Source organism: Macrobrachium nipponense, chromosome 8 (genome assembly GCF_015104395.2).
Source record: "Macrobrachium nipponense isolate FS-2020 chromosome 8, ASM1510439v2, whole genome shotgun sequence".
NCBI lineage: Eukaryota > Metazoa > Arthropoda > Malacostraca > Decapoda > Palaemonidae > Macrobrachium > Macrobrachium nipponense.
In genome coordinates, this window is record NC_087203.1 from 46831381 (window position 1) to 46847169 (window position 15789).

General features: G+C 35.0%; 2 protein-coding genes across 3 annotated transcripts in view; one reads left to right on the forward strand and one right to left on the reverse strand.

Moving 5' to 3' along the window:
• LOC135222753 (putative methyltransferase DDB_G0268948) overlaps positions 1–15789 on the forward strand; it is a 122487-nt gene that overhangs the window by 59429 nt on the left and 47269 nt on the right. For both annotated transcript variants that reach the window (XM_064261003.1, XM_064261004.1), the window contains exon 9: positions 13733–13781. In XM_064261003.1, the coding sequence (XP_064117073.1) occupies positions 13733–13781 (49 nt within the window). The remainder of the gene's footprint in view (positions 1–13732; positions 13782–15789) is intronic.
• Positions 3581–15789, reverse strand: part of LOC135222751 (neuroligin-1-like) — a 39324-nt gene continuing 27115 nt past the window's right edge. Inside the window, exons 5-13 of the mRNA XM_064261001.1 lie at positions 15495–15706; positions 14647–14814; positions 13269–13470; positions 12408–12598; positions 11397–11540; positions 10945–11105; positions 10233–10434; positions 9548–9663; positions 3581–7430 (exon numbers count right to left, since the gene is read on the reverse strand). Coding sequence (XP_064117071.1) covers positions 6572–7430; positions 9548–9663; positions 10233–10434; positions 10945–11105; positions 11397–11540; positions 12408–12598; positions 13269–13470; positions 14647–14814; positions 15495–15706 — 2255 coding nt within the window. The 3' untranslated portion in view covers positions 3581–6571. The remainder of the gene's footprint in view (positions 7431–9547; positions 9664–10232; positions 10435–10944; positions 11106–11396; positions 11541–12407; positions 12599–13268; positions 13471–14646; positions 14815–15494; positions 15707–15789) is intronic.

Below are 15789 nucleotides of genomic sequence, written 5' to 3' on the forward strand. Positions count from 1 at the left end.
CTTTTGCTGTAAATTTTCCTCCTTCAAACTAAGAGAGCGGGCTAATGAATGATTTATGTTATCTCCTACTTTTACACTTCTTTTATTATGTGCTGTGAATCTTTGTACCACTCTACTTTTGAGATATAAATCTTTTCATCTAATGTTCTAATCAAATTTCCAACCAAAAATATGTATTTTCCTTGACCAGTAAAGTTATCGGAACTTCTGCAAGCAAAATTTCCTTCCTTTCATCTATCCTGATGTATCTATAGCTTGCTTTTGTAGTGGAAAAGCCACACTGTTCTTCCTTTGTTTTTTCACTAATTCTTCTATCAGAGATTCCAGTTGACTTGATCCTCCTACTCTACCCCTTCCTAATCATGAGATCTACTTCTGCTTTTCTGATACTTTAAACTTCATTCATTTGATCTTTTATCGTAAAGTCTCTTGCTGCCTTTATGGATAAGTTCCCACCCTTTTTTCTTTTCCCTTATTCACTGTTTTCTTTTGGTTATTATTAGAGGAGGACTTTAGGTTGCTTGTTCTTAGAAGAAAAATGTTGCACAAAATTTTTTTTGTTGTTGTAGAAAACATTGTATTTAATAATAGTTAAGATTAAACTATGTTGTTTTTCATGATGTATACACTTTATTTGGTTGCTGTTATTTATGTAATACTTATTATGCTGTGGTAAAGTGTACTACTAATAATAGAAACATATTTTGAATGCGTTTTACCTACTGATCAAGATAGTTTATATCTCTGTGCCGATAGGCAAGGAGATGTAAGCTATCTTGAACAGTAGGTAAGTATCCAAATGATAAATTTATCATGAAAATGTATATTATTGCTAAAGATGACTTGAGGTATTTTCTAATTTCAATGTTATGTAGACTATAGTAGTAGTTACAGACACCACTCTACTTACAAACATTCAGAGATGTAAACAACGGGATCACAAACTTAATTTGTACATACAGTATTATATGTACAGTGTAACATACAGTATTGCATTGATTTTATATCATACTGTACTTAGTCATGAAGATGCAAATAATTCAACATACAAGCAGCCATCTGCAATGTAACTCATTTGTAAGATAGTGGTGTCTGTATATGTCTTGCTGTAGAAGTACTCATATGCACACACACTTTTATTTTTGTAGGATCCTTGGTTTCTGATTTCCATTCTCGTAAGTGACTCTGACTCTTTGAAATATGTTGTACATGCAGGGTGTAATGAACCTTTAAATAACCTTAGGAGTATCAGGTAACGGTAGGTGCTTATATGAAAGTAGAATTAATTTTAGAGGGTTGTATATGTTGTTAATAAAGTTATACTGTATTTTTATATTAAATACTAACTCTATATGAACTGTCTTTTTATTCTGACACAAGGATCTCGGCCATCTTAGAACACTGTATGCATGGTATAGAGTGTAGTTATTAATTACTATACTTAATATTTAGGTACAGGTAATTATTGAGATTATAAAATGGACAGATAATAGCAGGCATACTTGACCTTTGGCTTGCAACACAATTTATGTATTTAGTGTTTTGTGAAGAATCGAGTGAAATCAAAATATAGTCTTTTAGAGGGCTGAAAGTCTTTTTGTATTTGCTTACGAGTTAAAGATCAATGAAAATTATTTACGCTTTTACCTTACAAGTTTTTAGCCCTCACAAGCAGAAAAAGTAAGCAATTCAGAATGACATGTGATCAGCACCCACTTCTGATATTGCATTCTTTGCAAATAGGGACTTGATAAGTATGAAGCCAGTTTTCCTTCCCCTTTCCTCAAGTCATGTCTTTCCTCTGCTTAGAGAATGACTTATTGCTGTCAGCAGATATAAAATACAAATGTTTGGTATTTTTAGTTTGTAAATTTATCCATTTCAGACCCTTTCTGAGCTGCAGGTTTTCAGATGAATATGTATCCAGAAACTAACCATTTATGAATGCAAGTCATTTCTTTCAGAGAATTCACCAATTATTGTCCACCAATTATTGTAGTATGTGTATGCAGTAAGGAGAGAACATGAAAATATATAAAAGAAAAGAAGGAAAGAGCAGTGTATCAAAGAGAAAAAAAAAAGACCATGATTGAATCATATTAGGTGTGTAGCTGTGTTTACAGAAAGGGACCTCCTTCTGTAATAGTATTAAGCATCAGGTGGGATATTTTTTATGGTAGCTGGGTGCCCAAGGCAAAAATCACGTGTTGAGATGATACCACTAGAATAAAAAGAAAAAAACAGGATTAATTCAAGTAAGACTGGCCAATCTAAAATTGGGTCAGAGAGTTAGTATATTCTCTACTCCTTCTCATCATCCTGTAAAAACCCAAGAAAACCAAGTGTACCAGATATGTTTAACAACAAAATTAACAGCCTGTCAGGTATAGAATCAGGTATAGAACCAACATGAATTCTTTATCCATCAAAGGGTGGTTCCAATTCAAGACAGATGTCCTCCAGAATTACAATTACCCCCTTCATGTACTCATGTGCATTTTGTATCCAAAAGTGATGCCTGTTCCTGAAAAATCAAAAACATGTAATATGCAAAATACCATTATGCAATTACAAAGTTCATACAGGCCTAGGATTTACTTAGTCATGTCGCCTATTAGAACAAATTGATTCTCTTCATCAGATAGTGTTTCTGTTTTAACAGCAGTACTGAGCATAATAAATTTAACACATTACTTGACTAAAAATATGCCTCCCAGGAATTGTTATTTTCAGTAACTAAAGTGTTACTGAAGCCCTTCAGAACTGTTGTCCTATAAAAATCCTTATAATGTAGCAAATTAAGTTTACTGCCCACAAATTATGAGACTGGTGTATGTTGAATCCCTGTCCCAAAAGCCCCCGTATGGGGTTAGTGCCGTCAATGCACCTCATGCGGTGCAATGTAGGCATTACTTATGGCTCTTTGCAGCATCCCTTCGGCCCCTAACTGCAACCCCCTTTCATTCTTCTTACTGTACCTCCCTTCATATTCTCTCTCTCCCATCTTACTGTCCACCCTCTCATGATAATTGATTCATATGCAGCTGCGAGGTTTTCCTCCTGTTGCACCTTTCAAACGTTTCCACTCAATTTCGGTTTCAGTGCTGAATGGCCTTAGTTGCTCCAGTGCTTGGCATGTGTGCCAAAATGATAAATCAATCAACCCTGCAACAAGAGACCACAAAGGGAATATGTTATTTTGCCCATTTTCCAGTCTCCATATTCTTTATGTAGACTAGGAATGCTCTCATCTCCCATTCACTCTGTCCTTTGATTCTGCTTTCAACACAAAGTCATTTGCACACAATAGCTCACAAGCCCACTATTCTATGCTCATTTGCAGTGTCCGCCATTAATATGATACACGGTTATCAAGGATTTATTACATATCTTTGTATTGACCTACTTTTAGTCATGAAAATTCACAGTTTGTTTCAGATAACATTTTTCTTTATAATTTTTATTTAAATTTTCAGAATTTAGAGTAGTACTTATCTTGATGTACTTTTATATTAGACAACTGATGTTATTCCTTGTTAAAACTTAGCAACCTGGAATTAAAGGTGAAATAAAAACAGGCTATATCTTAGGAATATTTATTTACAAAATTTGTAGAAGAATACATATTTACAAAAGTATTATGTCATGTGTGGTTTATTTTCAAATGCAATGCTTGTTAAGACTTAGAGTTAATATTTAATCTTAAACTTAAGTTACAATGAAAATTTCCACTTTTAAAGTGGGCAGTTGAAAGTTGCCACCAAGTAAGGTTTTAGCTCACTGATGAATCGAAATCAATATTATCATCTTCGTTTAACGGTCATGAATAATAATGAATTCTTTTCAAGTGATACAGTTTAAAGTACTGTTTGAACCTCAAACGAGCATCAGTGTTCATCAGGAAATAGGTAATTGAAAAGACTCCTCTTAACACTTTGGAAAAATTGTTTTGTTTTCGTCTTCAAAGTTTAGTCGCTTTTGCAAGATGAAATTGGATGCTTTTCCTCTTATTATTTATAGGACTTATAATATAGAAGTGCTTTTTAAAACCAGGAATTACTTACTAACCTATTGCTACTGATATGTGGCAAGGAAATGCTGATTGAAAATGCTAAGCACTTAACCAAATGAGCAGTGTGTTACAAACACTTAAATTGCTCTTCATTTTGCATATAATTAACATAATAATATACAAGTGATTACAACTGTATTAGACATTTTGACACAACTGGCAGTTTCAGTAACCATTGCAATTAAGACAATCAATTGTTACCATTTGTCCATTCATTGACAACATTTAATGACTGTGAGGGTTGTAGCATTGTGACCAATGTTAATCTATGAAAAAAAGTTAAGACATTTTAAATAATTTCAGTTTTTTGAGTTGCTTCTTTCTTGTTGCCTTTGATTCTGCAAACTTCATTAAATTGCTAAGAACGTGAAAATCTTATTACAAAAATATTTAGTAATACAAATATACCCAAGACTTTACAACAAATTCTGTCCGTAATTAGAGTAAGGTTATTTGTAGTGGAATGAATATTAATAATGATTGCCAGTTATTTTATGTTTTGGCAGGAATAAACTTCAGGAATGCTTCAGGTTTCAGCTTTTGGATTTCTATGAGTGTTTCAAATTTCTGTTGAATTTTTATTTTGGCAGTGTATATAGTGTACCTATTTTTATGTGAAAATGGTAAGGGTACTCTTTTACTTAATGTGTAAAAAATTATCTTGGTGAAAAAAAGAGTTGGGCACTAACTGAATACCTGACTTTTTAAATTTGGTTTAGTTTCCACATAATGCTTAAAAATCAACACGCATTATGAAAGTAAGTCTACTGAACTAGCAAGAAGTTTCTGCATTTAACTATATAAGTCTTTTTTTTTTTTTTTTCCTTATGTGTGACTATACAATTTTAACACCAAGTACAGTCTTCATCAGCAACGGCTAACATACACGTAAAAAATGAACATTGTAAGCTTATGTACAAAAAACACAGTGAAGTTCATTAGTTGTATGCCAGTTACATTGTGTTTTTAAAAAAAGGAAATAAATTATTGTAATAGTGCTGCTAATGCTCAGTCCAGTACATCATTTGATACAAAAGCAGGTTAGTACTGAGCTTTTAAGTAAGAGATACTGATTGTTAGTTATAAGGTGTAAAGATATTTTTGTGACAATAATAGCTCATGTTTTTCATAAAGAATTGTAGTTTGAGGAAATTTAATCATTGTAGGCCATTACTTGTTATTCTGGAAACTGATTTTGAGCTTGAAAGAAAATGATATTTGTATTTTTATTGGACTTGCATTGGTGCCATGCATTTTTGGAAAACTTTTTGATGCATTTGTCTCTGAAGAGCAAGTGCAGCCAAATGCAGGAATATGGGGCATTCTATAGAGAAAATTGTAAGATGAAAACAAAGAGAATCACACACTCCTATCTTCAAAACAGATTTTTGTAGATACGTATGGCCTTTTGGTTCATGGACTGGCAGTGAGTAAATTTATGACAATTTTGGTATGGCACTGAAAGAATACAAATATGCCTTAAAAAAAGTTTTTGTATGGCCTAGAATCCTCTAGTCATTCTTTAATAAGTGTTAAAAGATTTAATAAAGTAAAGCATTCGTAGCATTCCTCAGACGATGATGATACCACGGTACATGTATTTAAGACCTTTTGAAGCTATTCACAAATAACTGTTCCAGTCTTCATAAGCACCCTGTTAACTGTAAATTCTCAGTATATTTTAAATTAAGCAGACTGTATATTTGCAAATTCACTGATACAAATGCCAATATGCTAATAAGCATTAGGGCAGCATAACAAATTCTTTGGGCAAGTTTTGTAAAGAATGAGCCTCATAATTTAATGGCCTAATTGATTCTTTTCGAGTAGGTTACAGTCAGTGTCCTTATTTCTTGTGTACACGGCATTGTAGTACATGTTTTGAAAGAGATACGTATACATATTCACATGGTACTTCTGGCTCCTACTGGGAACAGCAATCGAAGCATGGTAAGATATAAAGAGAACTTAATTTTGTGAAGCTTTCATGATGCTTGGTGGTAAATATTCCATGAAGACATTATCAGTAATTATATTTTTCATTATGGATACTTTCCTCATGTATAGGCACTGTAGTTAAATGAAAACACAACTAGCCGAGTTAATGAAATGTTATATATGCTGTATATAACAGCAACTATGACAAATGTCTTTGCCCAATGCACTAGTTAAAGTTTGTGTCATATTGCTTTGCCAGTTTCAAGCTGTGGTTAATTTCACTTACAGACACATTAAAGAATCATCATTTTTGGCACTAGGAAGGCCACAGTACTACTCAGGCATCACTTTCTATTGCTATCAGCTAAATCTAAATCTTAACTCTAATACAAAACAGAAAAGTTAACAAACTGGAATGCTGCTGCACCTTTATAACTGTGAGAACATTTCTCAAAGCCTAGGGCCATTTTTGGTTATCAAGTGAGTTTAAAACAACTCACCAAATGAAGTGGAAATGCCATTTTAGAGCAATAAGGTACTTAAATTAATATTTGCACTGAATTACAGGTCTGTGTGTAGTAGACCTGCATTGGATGATATCGTAGTAGTAGACCTGGAGGTTCGTACAGCTGGGACTGGTGTCACTGGTTGTGTCCTGGTGTTGTTGTTGTTGACAGAGGATTGTAATATGGTACACGTGAACATTCGTCCATTTGGCTCAGACTCGAGAATAGAAATGGGGGTGATTGGTCGCTGTGTTGGCTTCTCTATCTTTTCTGTTGTTGCTGGAGAATGAGGATAGACGTTGTAATTTTCAATTGGCTGCCTTGCCGGCTTTTCTGACTTCTCCGTAGGTGTTGGGGAATGATGATAGACGTTGTAATTTTCAATTGGCTGCCTTGCCGGCTTTTCTGACTTCTCTGTAGGTGTTGGGGAATGATGATAGACGTTGTAATTTTCAATTGGCTGCCTTGCCGGCTTTTCTGACTTCTCCGTAGGTGTTGGGGAATGAGGATAGACGTTGTAATTTTCAATTGGTTGTCTTGCCGGCTTTTCTGACTTCTCTGTTGGTGTTGGGGAATGAGGATAAACATTGTAATTTTCAATTATGTTATCCGTAGACTTAGTCATTCGACCGTTTGGCTGGCCTTGACGAGAAGGATAATTCAGCGCGTCCACTGACTTTGCCATATATTGATCATGTGTTTTGAAAGCTGTCATTTCATTCTGATCATGATGTGTACTCTGATCTGTGGATATTAATGTGTTTGGAGTGATAGATCTAGATGGTAGAGGCTCCTCATGGTTATTATTTGACAACTTATCAAGGTACTCTCGTACCTTGTAGTCGTCATCTTGCGCAGGATTCAAATTGTCTGTTGAATAATATTGAAGATCATCCAAGGCTTTATTTCTTTGCCTGGAAAAAACAAAAACCTCAGTAAATTCGAAATATAAGGACAGGTATAAACAGGGATATTAAGACTAATAGTATCCCTATAAGAAATTACACTAATTTACCAATGAGAGCCATCGGCGTTAAAAGTAACAACCACTTCTTCGCACCCGTACTTTTTCCTCGGAAAAACCTGCATGTTGCCGTGGTGCTTATAACAGAACAAACCCACGAGATTTACTGTGTAGTGTTACTTGGATCAAAACTAAACATTGGTGCTTGGTGTCACCGATCTAGTGGGAGGAAGCTGATCCAGTTTCTCTAGATACTCTCGTACTGCATCGTCTTTGCTGTCACCAATGCTTAGGGCCTCCGTTTCCGTTTTGTAAAACACCAGGTCTGTCAGCGCCTTGTTCCGTTGTCTGGAGTAGGAGGAGGACTTTAGTGAGGGGTTATTAGAATGTAGAGGCTTTTATCTTCAAAATATGTGCCACGAAATATGTTTTTTTCTACCCTTGGTTCTCATATTGAGCAGACGTGTGAATGGATGTTTTCATCAACTATCTACTTTTAGTTATGATAACTTATACAGGTAAGGCTATTGATACTCAGTGGAGATATAAATCAATACAACATATTAGTTACTGTATGCATAGTAAGCCCATTACTACTGGTATAGCATCTACAAAATTATGATACATAAGTCATCATTAAACTACAAAATTAATATACTTCCTAGACCATTTAGAAAGCAAGAATTTCCTAACATAACTGTATGATAAATGTGAAATTATTTCATTGGAATGATACACTGTATCTTAACAAAACAAAGTACTCTTGCACCCCATATCTGTTACATGCAATTATTATTCTGTTTTGATGTTGCAATCATTCTGGAGTATAGGCAGATTCAATATTTCAAGCTCAATTTTCTCATCAGTTGCAAGAGTGCACACTTGACAGAAGTAATGGCAAGATTGTGTCTCAGTGATCACTTCCATTTTAATTTTTTTAATGCTGCTATTTTACTTATAAAATACATATTTCTTCTGTGCTAGTGTACATACTCTTATGTAGAAGCTTGTACCCTGCTTAGTTAACCAAAGTTATAAGATCCATAACACAAAGCAGAACTGTTTCGAAGTTAGCACCTCCTCCAATGAAAAATGCACAAAAATCAGAGTAACAAAACTGTACCAGGGATAGACATTATGAATTCATTACCAGAACATTACATGCACATGACCACATTAGTGGTAAAATATATTAATGTCATGCAGTATACTTACAACAATGGTCGCTATTCAGGTATCCATTGGAATAAAGAATTGCTACTTGATAAAGTACGGTAAAGAGTTGTCAGTTATTTCTGATATTTTTCTAAATCCTCAGAAAGTAGTTCAGTGGTGTCAGTAGTCATGTTGTACAGATATATAAAGCAAGCAGTATTAGCTAGGCAAATAGTCTGCATCATTAAGACTAAAAGAGACCTATTAATGCTTGATATTTTGTGGGTAGGCGTGGAATATTATAGTACTGTATCTAAAAAACAGAGGATTGCCTGATTCATATAATTTTACTTTTTATCATTTAGTGAAATTTCCAAACTGTTACAATTACTTGGATAATAGGAAGGTTAATGTTGGATGCGAATCCAAGTCAATCAGACTAGCATATGTATGAATTTCTTAAAATTGCACCAATAATTAAATAGTGGCAGTAGTACTGGTAGTAGTTGTAGTAGTAGTATAGTAGCAACAGGAATAATTAGATAACTAGAAATTAGATTGTAATGTTTTTGTGAAGTTATTTTTGTAAGTAGTGCATCCTCCTGACCTATTTCTGAAGTATATTCAGAAATGCGTTATGTACACATAATCATTTGTAGCTAAGTTTAGCCAAATGAGTTTTATTGAACCACATTTTCCTTTGTTTTAAATAACGACCATGATAGTTCTCTTATGTACGCTGTGAAGTGGTTGTTACTTTTCATATAATGGAGACATGGTTTACAATTTAAAATTAAACATGGCAAATATACTGTATTGTCTTAGCCTGGAAATATCAAATCCCTATTGTGATTATGTACACTTTTGAATTCTGTAACCTAGAAAAAGAGTAGGACTGGATATATCACATACCTTTTGGCAGATTTCCAGAGGCCGCAGCACACAAATAGTATGACCAGTAACACCACACAGAATGCCATGGCACCGTAGAATGAAGCAACAATGGGTTGACTAAGTTGAATCCAAGGCTGATGGAGAAAATTTATCATTTAGAAGGTGAGGGATCTTCATTGCTGTTGGCTAATTATCTTTGGATGTGATGTGAAGTCACCATAATTTTTTAATATATAGTACGAGTAGTATAAGTGTTTCTGCAGAGTAGAATGGCCACATAGGAAAGAAAGATACAGCAGAAGACATCTCCAAAACGCTATATTGTCTTTGCTGAATTACTATTTCTGTTTAATCACTTAGAACTGATGGAAAGTAGCCAATAATAGAAGTACAGCATTTATTTGTATTTACATAACATATTTGTTTTCAATTCTTGTTAACTAGCACAATATGACCTAGATATCCAGTGTCATAACATTGTAGATATAATAGTGACAGAAAATTATAGTCAAAAGCAACCCAGTTCAGCATAGTATATAGCAGAAACTAAAGTATTTGCAAATTAGAGATTCATAAGTTTAAAATCACCTGATATAAATATAAAAAATACTGTATCAAGATTGGATTCTTGACTAAATGCCTTTAGAACTTGACAATTTAATATAACAGGAAACATGATCAGTAGCAATTCAATTTTACTTACATTGATAGGCGGAGGTACTGTAGGTACCCACTCTCGCACTACCTGCGGCATGTACATTGACCAAAATGAGTTGTATGTTTGCCTGTAATTGTAATGCATACTGGTATTGAATGTTGTATTGATACTTAAATATTTTAGGTTTCCTTCCAGAACTGGCTCCCAGTTAACCTTCATAATTGGTATCTGGACCTGGGTAGGATTTCTGAAACAATAAAAAGAGAAAAGTATCAGATACTTTTTTTTTCGATAGTCAGTATCCATGTAAATAACACACAAGTACAGTATACAGGCAGTCCCCGGGTTACGACGGTCTCGACTTACGACGTTCCGAGGTTACAACGCTTTTCAATTATATTCATCAGACATTATTTCCAGGGTTACGACGCATGTTCCAGGGTTACGACGCCTACAATGCTCATCTGGCAGATGAAATATGACACCAAAAATGCAAAATAATCAATATTTGAAAGATTTTTTATGAAAAATGCCATAAGAATGCAGTTTACATAGTTTTCAATGCACCCAAAGCATTAAAAGTAAGGTTTTCTTAGGATTTTTGACGATGTTCTGGCTTACGACGATTTTCGGCTTACGACGCATCTTAAGAACGGAACCCCCGTTGTAACCCGGGGACCGCCTGTATATGCAGATCATCATCTTACAAAGTATAACAGAACAGCTTTTGCAACAAATGGCTCCTTTTAATACATACCCCCATTTTGCAAAGTTTGCAAATGTTTTCATCATGAAGTGTGACATATTTCTATCACCTTCTCCCCACTGGTTACGGGATACCCGCATATTCTCAGGGTAGAAGTCTGGATCCATGAAAGGAGCTCCAGTTATAAAGTAATATTCAATATTATTTGGAATCTGGAAGAAAATAATGTCATACGTAAAAATGGGTATGTATTTACTGATATTTGTCGGGTAAACTGTAAACAAAAATGACAAAAAACTTGAACATATATATGTGGTGGTGATGTTTTCAATTTTAGTCATGAGCACAGTTTACAGAAGCTTGAGACTAAGATATTGACTCATCCAAGAAAAGGTTGTGTACTGCATACAAATTATACAAAATACTGTAAGGTATAGTATAACAATGTTAAAGTACTATAGTAATAAGTAACTGGTGTTTGAAAGGGTTAATCAGAAACTTACCTCTCTCCAGAAGGGTAACTTGAGAGCTTCCACAGTTGTATTGAGCAAGTAGTAGTATGTAGGGACACTGGACTTGGAGGTAGAATTCACCAATACTTTTACAAGTTGGTCCACCCCAGATTTGTATAATGCATCAGACAGCATCTAGAAAAACGTAGGGAAATATTACTGTGTATGTGAAGACTTATTTTTTACATTTGCCAAAATTTTTTATTAGTAATTCTGGTGAAGTTGTAGCTACCATTTAGAATTATAGCATTTTCTTGCTACAGTGCCAAGTGAGGATGTTTCTGGTATGCAAAATTCAGTTATTCAGATTAATATACTAGCCTTAATTGATATCCTTAGAACAAACTATATTTGACTGTACAGTACATAGTGGGTTTATTATGGTAAAATTTTGTTGGAAAAGCAACATCCTGAGTATTATCAGTGGCTGTTGGCTTATCGTCAGTGTATAAACATATTTCACCGGATAATGATGTTAGGATCCTTCCTACGAAAGAGGTTTGGTGATACATTCTTCCTTTACTGGATCAGTTGTTAGTTGAACCTTGAGACACAAGTCCAGTTAACAGTGATCTTCTATGCACTTGCTCACTCACTTCCTTACCAGCACATACTACTATTAAGCTGTGACTTGGAGTTATAATCGAGCTCATTCAGTGGACATTCTTTATTGTAGACTTATGTTAAGCAAACTGCTCAAACTCATAAAAATATGGAAAACAGTTTGATAACATTTGTTAGTGATAATAAAAAGTTCTGCATACAATCCAAAGAATGTAATTACACTACCAGTCAATTATACATACTGTCTAAGTATGAGAGAGATGTTATATTAAAGGAAAATTCTTTTGAATACTGTGGAACTGATTTTACATAGCTGGCTCTAATACTGTATACAGCTGTGTGAGCCACATAAATATGCTCTTGCTGCAACCTTCCAATGTTATAAAGACTGAATGGCTCCTATAGTTAAACAAAAACTGTAGTTAGGCTGTTACTTACATTGACGTATTGTTCTCGTATATGCGTAGTATTAAGCGGATCTGGTTTGAACGTATACATCCACTTAATAGCATCAAAAGCACCTTCAGGATTAAGGGAATAGTTGTAGTGTTTCACCCATTCCTTTATTCTTTCATTAAAGAAAGTTTCGGTTACTTCATAATTGTTTCGCAGGAGACGATTATCATCATCTGTACAAAAGACAAAGAAATATCAGATGTTATTACAATATTTTAAATTATTCAGAAGATATTTCAGTGAAATATACTACATACATACTAGAGATAAGTACTAGGTCATATCCAATATAGATCCCTTGAAGACAATACAAGCCAAATGAAAAGCAGTGAGGGGGAAATCAATTTCATAACTGTTTAAACATGAAACATATTTTTTTATGGCTAAAGGGAATAATGGTTTTGACTGGAATCAGTTAAAAAATTGCAAACATTTTGCTGATGAACCAGTTACATATTTAGTCAAATTAACAATATGAATGGTAGGTCACAATCTTCAAAAACAATCTGTACTGTACTTGATACCCAAAGTGCTAGGTCTAATGGCAATGTTCCCGTATACTAATTATGTACTTTCAGTTTAGAAGTTTTCTGTGAATCATGGGGGAATTTTTCTCCTTTGCATCTAAGTAAGGTTTGGCTTAGATGATTAAAACTGTCTTCTATTAGCATACTGTATAACTCCACTGAGCAATATGAAAGATTTAAAATTAAAGCAGTTTTATTACATCTTCTGTAACTTTATTTACTATCCTAAGTCTGTAGTAGACTTGATTCGGCAGGTACGTATACTACTTTTATTCAATTAGGTGATTTTTTGTTGTAACTGTATACATGTACTTACAAACCATCTTAGCTGCTTCATCACGATTTACCCCGGTAAGGTACCGTAGATTTGGGTGATGATGATTACGCTCGTAAAGTTTCAGTGGTAGGTCGGGTAAAATGTGCCAGTCTTGCTGTAACCAGTCCTCGTACCAGTCATTACCTGGGACTGTAAAATTTTTATCCACTGCAGGGCCCCAAGCAAATGTCCCAACATCTGGCTGTAAGGAAACAAGTTTAAACATACGTATATAGTACACTGTTAAGGCACGGCCTATTGAACTGTTAAATTTAATGTTATTGTCAATCACTCCCATTGTCGTCGTTATTGTTGGGACAGGGTTTCTTTATAAGGTGCAAGTATATTTTGGTGTAAAAAAACACTGTACTCTGATCCCATATTGCCTTGTTATCTCTGAACAGTTTTACAAAACAAATTGTATTGTTGTATAAAATTATATTTTTCTGCTTTTCTCTTCTCAGCATCCTGATGTTTCCAGTGAATACAAGTTTTTAAAGCAAGCAGTGAAGGGTATGTACAGCCATTTGTTTTCCACGAGTAGTTTTTAACCAACATATTAGTTCCCCAAAAAGGTAGTAGCTTCACAAAATACAAAAAAATAGACAGCAGTTAATGCTGTATTATTCACAATAAAGAATGAACCTGTTTTGAAAGGAAAACACAACTTTCTGATTCACTATTGTCTGTACATTTACATCTAAGTACAGGCAGTCCCCAGGTTACGACGGGTTCGGGTTACGACGTTCCGAGGTTAAGGCGCTTCTCAATTATATTCATCAGACATTGTTTCCAGGGTTACGACGCATGTTCCAGGGTTACGACGCCTACAACGCTCATCTGGCAGATGAAATATGACACCAAAAATGCAAAATAATCAATATTTGAAGGTTTTTTTGATTAAAAACGCAATAAGAATGCAGTTTACACAGTTTTCAATGCACCCAAAGCATTAAAAGTAAGGTTTTCTTATGATTTTTTACGATGTTCCGGCTCACGACGATTTTCGGCTTACAACGCGTCTCAAGAAGGGAACCCCTGTCGTAACCCGGGGACTTCCTGTAATTGAATAATCTAACTTCTTACTTCCACCATCCTAGCTTTATTGCATCCAGCAATCCTTCTTTCTGGGAAGACAATTACGGTATTTTTCATGATGGTACTCTTTCTAATGTCCCAATAAGAAAATATTAAGTAAATAATATGATTACAAAGTAAGTAATAAAATGCACAGGAAAGCAAAGTAGAAGGGAACTCATACTTGTTACAATAAAAATATAAACAGAACACTTAACAAATCAGCCTATATTGAAGTTCTTTAAATTTCTAAAGAATATCTCTTTATGGATCATCACAATTCTGTTACATGAGAACATACTTTGATAGGTGCCGATGCAAGTTCCTCATAACTTCGGCGATTCAGGCACTGAAGAAGCTTATACGATGACTCTACAGTGCACCCGACCTCTAAACCATATACCCGTGATGTGTTCTGCACTCTGTACACATCATCAATAGCAGCCCAGTCTGCAAGAGGGGAGCCACTCTAAAAATGAAAAGAAAAATCATTAGTACTCTTTACTAAAATACAGGTGTGTGAATGTTTGAAATATAAATGAAGCATTAAGCAGTTCAAAATTGTAGTCTTCATCTTGTGCAACTGTGGACTGCTTCATTAAATCTATTTGTTATGGAAATAATTCTAATCACCTAATGGATTGGTTCTTAATTGAAAAGTTACAAATGGACCCAGGTTAATTTTAAGAAATTCAACAGCTACTACAAAGAGACCAAAGGGAACGTAGGAGAAGTTAAGTATATCTTAGTTTTACCAGACCACTGAGCTGATTAACAGCTCTCCTAGGGTGGCTGACCCGAAAGATTAGATATATTTTTACGTGGTTAGGAACCAATTGGTCACCTAGCAACAGGACCTACAGTTTATTGTGGGATCCGAGCCACATTATATCGAGAAATGAATTTATATCACCAGAAATAAATTCCTCTGATTCCCCGTTGGCCGAGCCGAGAATCGAACTTCGGACACCGGATTGGCAGCCGAGCGCAAAAACCACTCGTCCAACGAGAAACTTACATAGGAGAGGTAAAATGCAGAGAAAGTAGTGCAGCTGGGTCCAAGGGGACTGCAACAAAACATGAGTATGTAGTACTATCTACAATGCGCCATGCAAGGGGAATGACTGTCATAAAGGATTGATACGTTACCGATGCTATTACTTGGCTGACCATCTCTTTTGTTCTTGGTAAGACAGCCAGGAGGCCAGCCATTGCACCTCCTGCTCCCGGTCCAAATGCAGTTATCTTGTTCCGGTCTCCATTAAAGAACCGTATGTTGGTGTACACCCACTCGAGTGCCATTGCCATGTCCATAAGGCCATAGTTACCTGGAGAATTGTCATCTCCTGTGCTCAGAAATCCTGGAGAGGAAGCAAAGCATACATTAGATGGAAGAGTGGAAGAACCATTTCATGTCTGACTTGAAAAATGAAAAATCTAATGA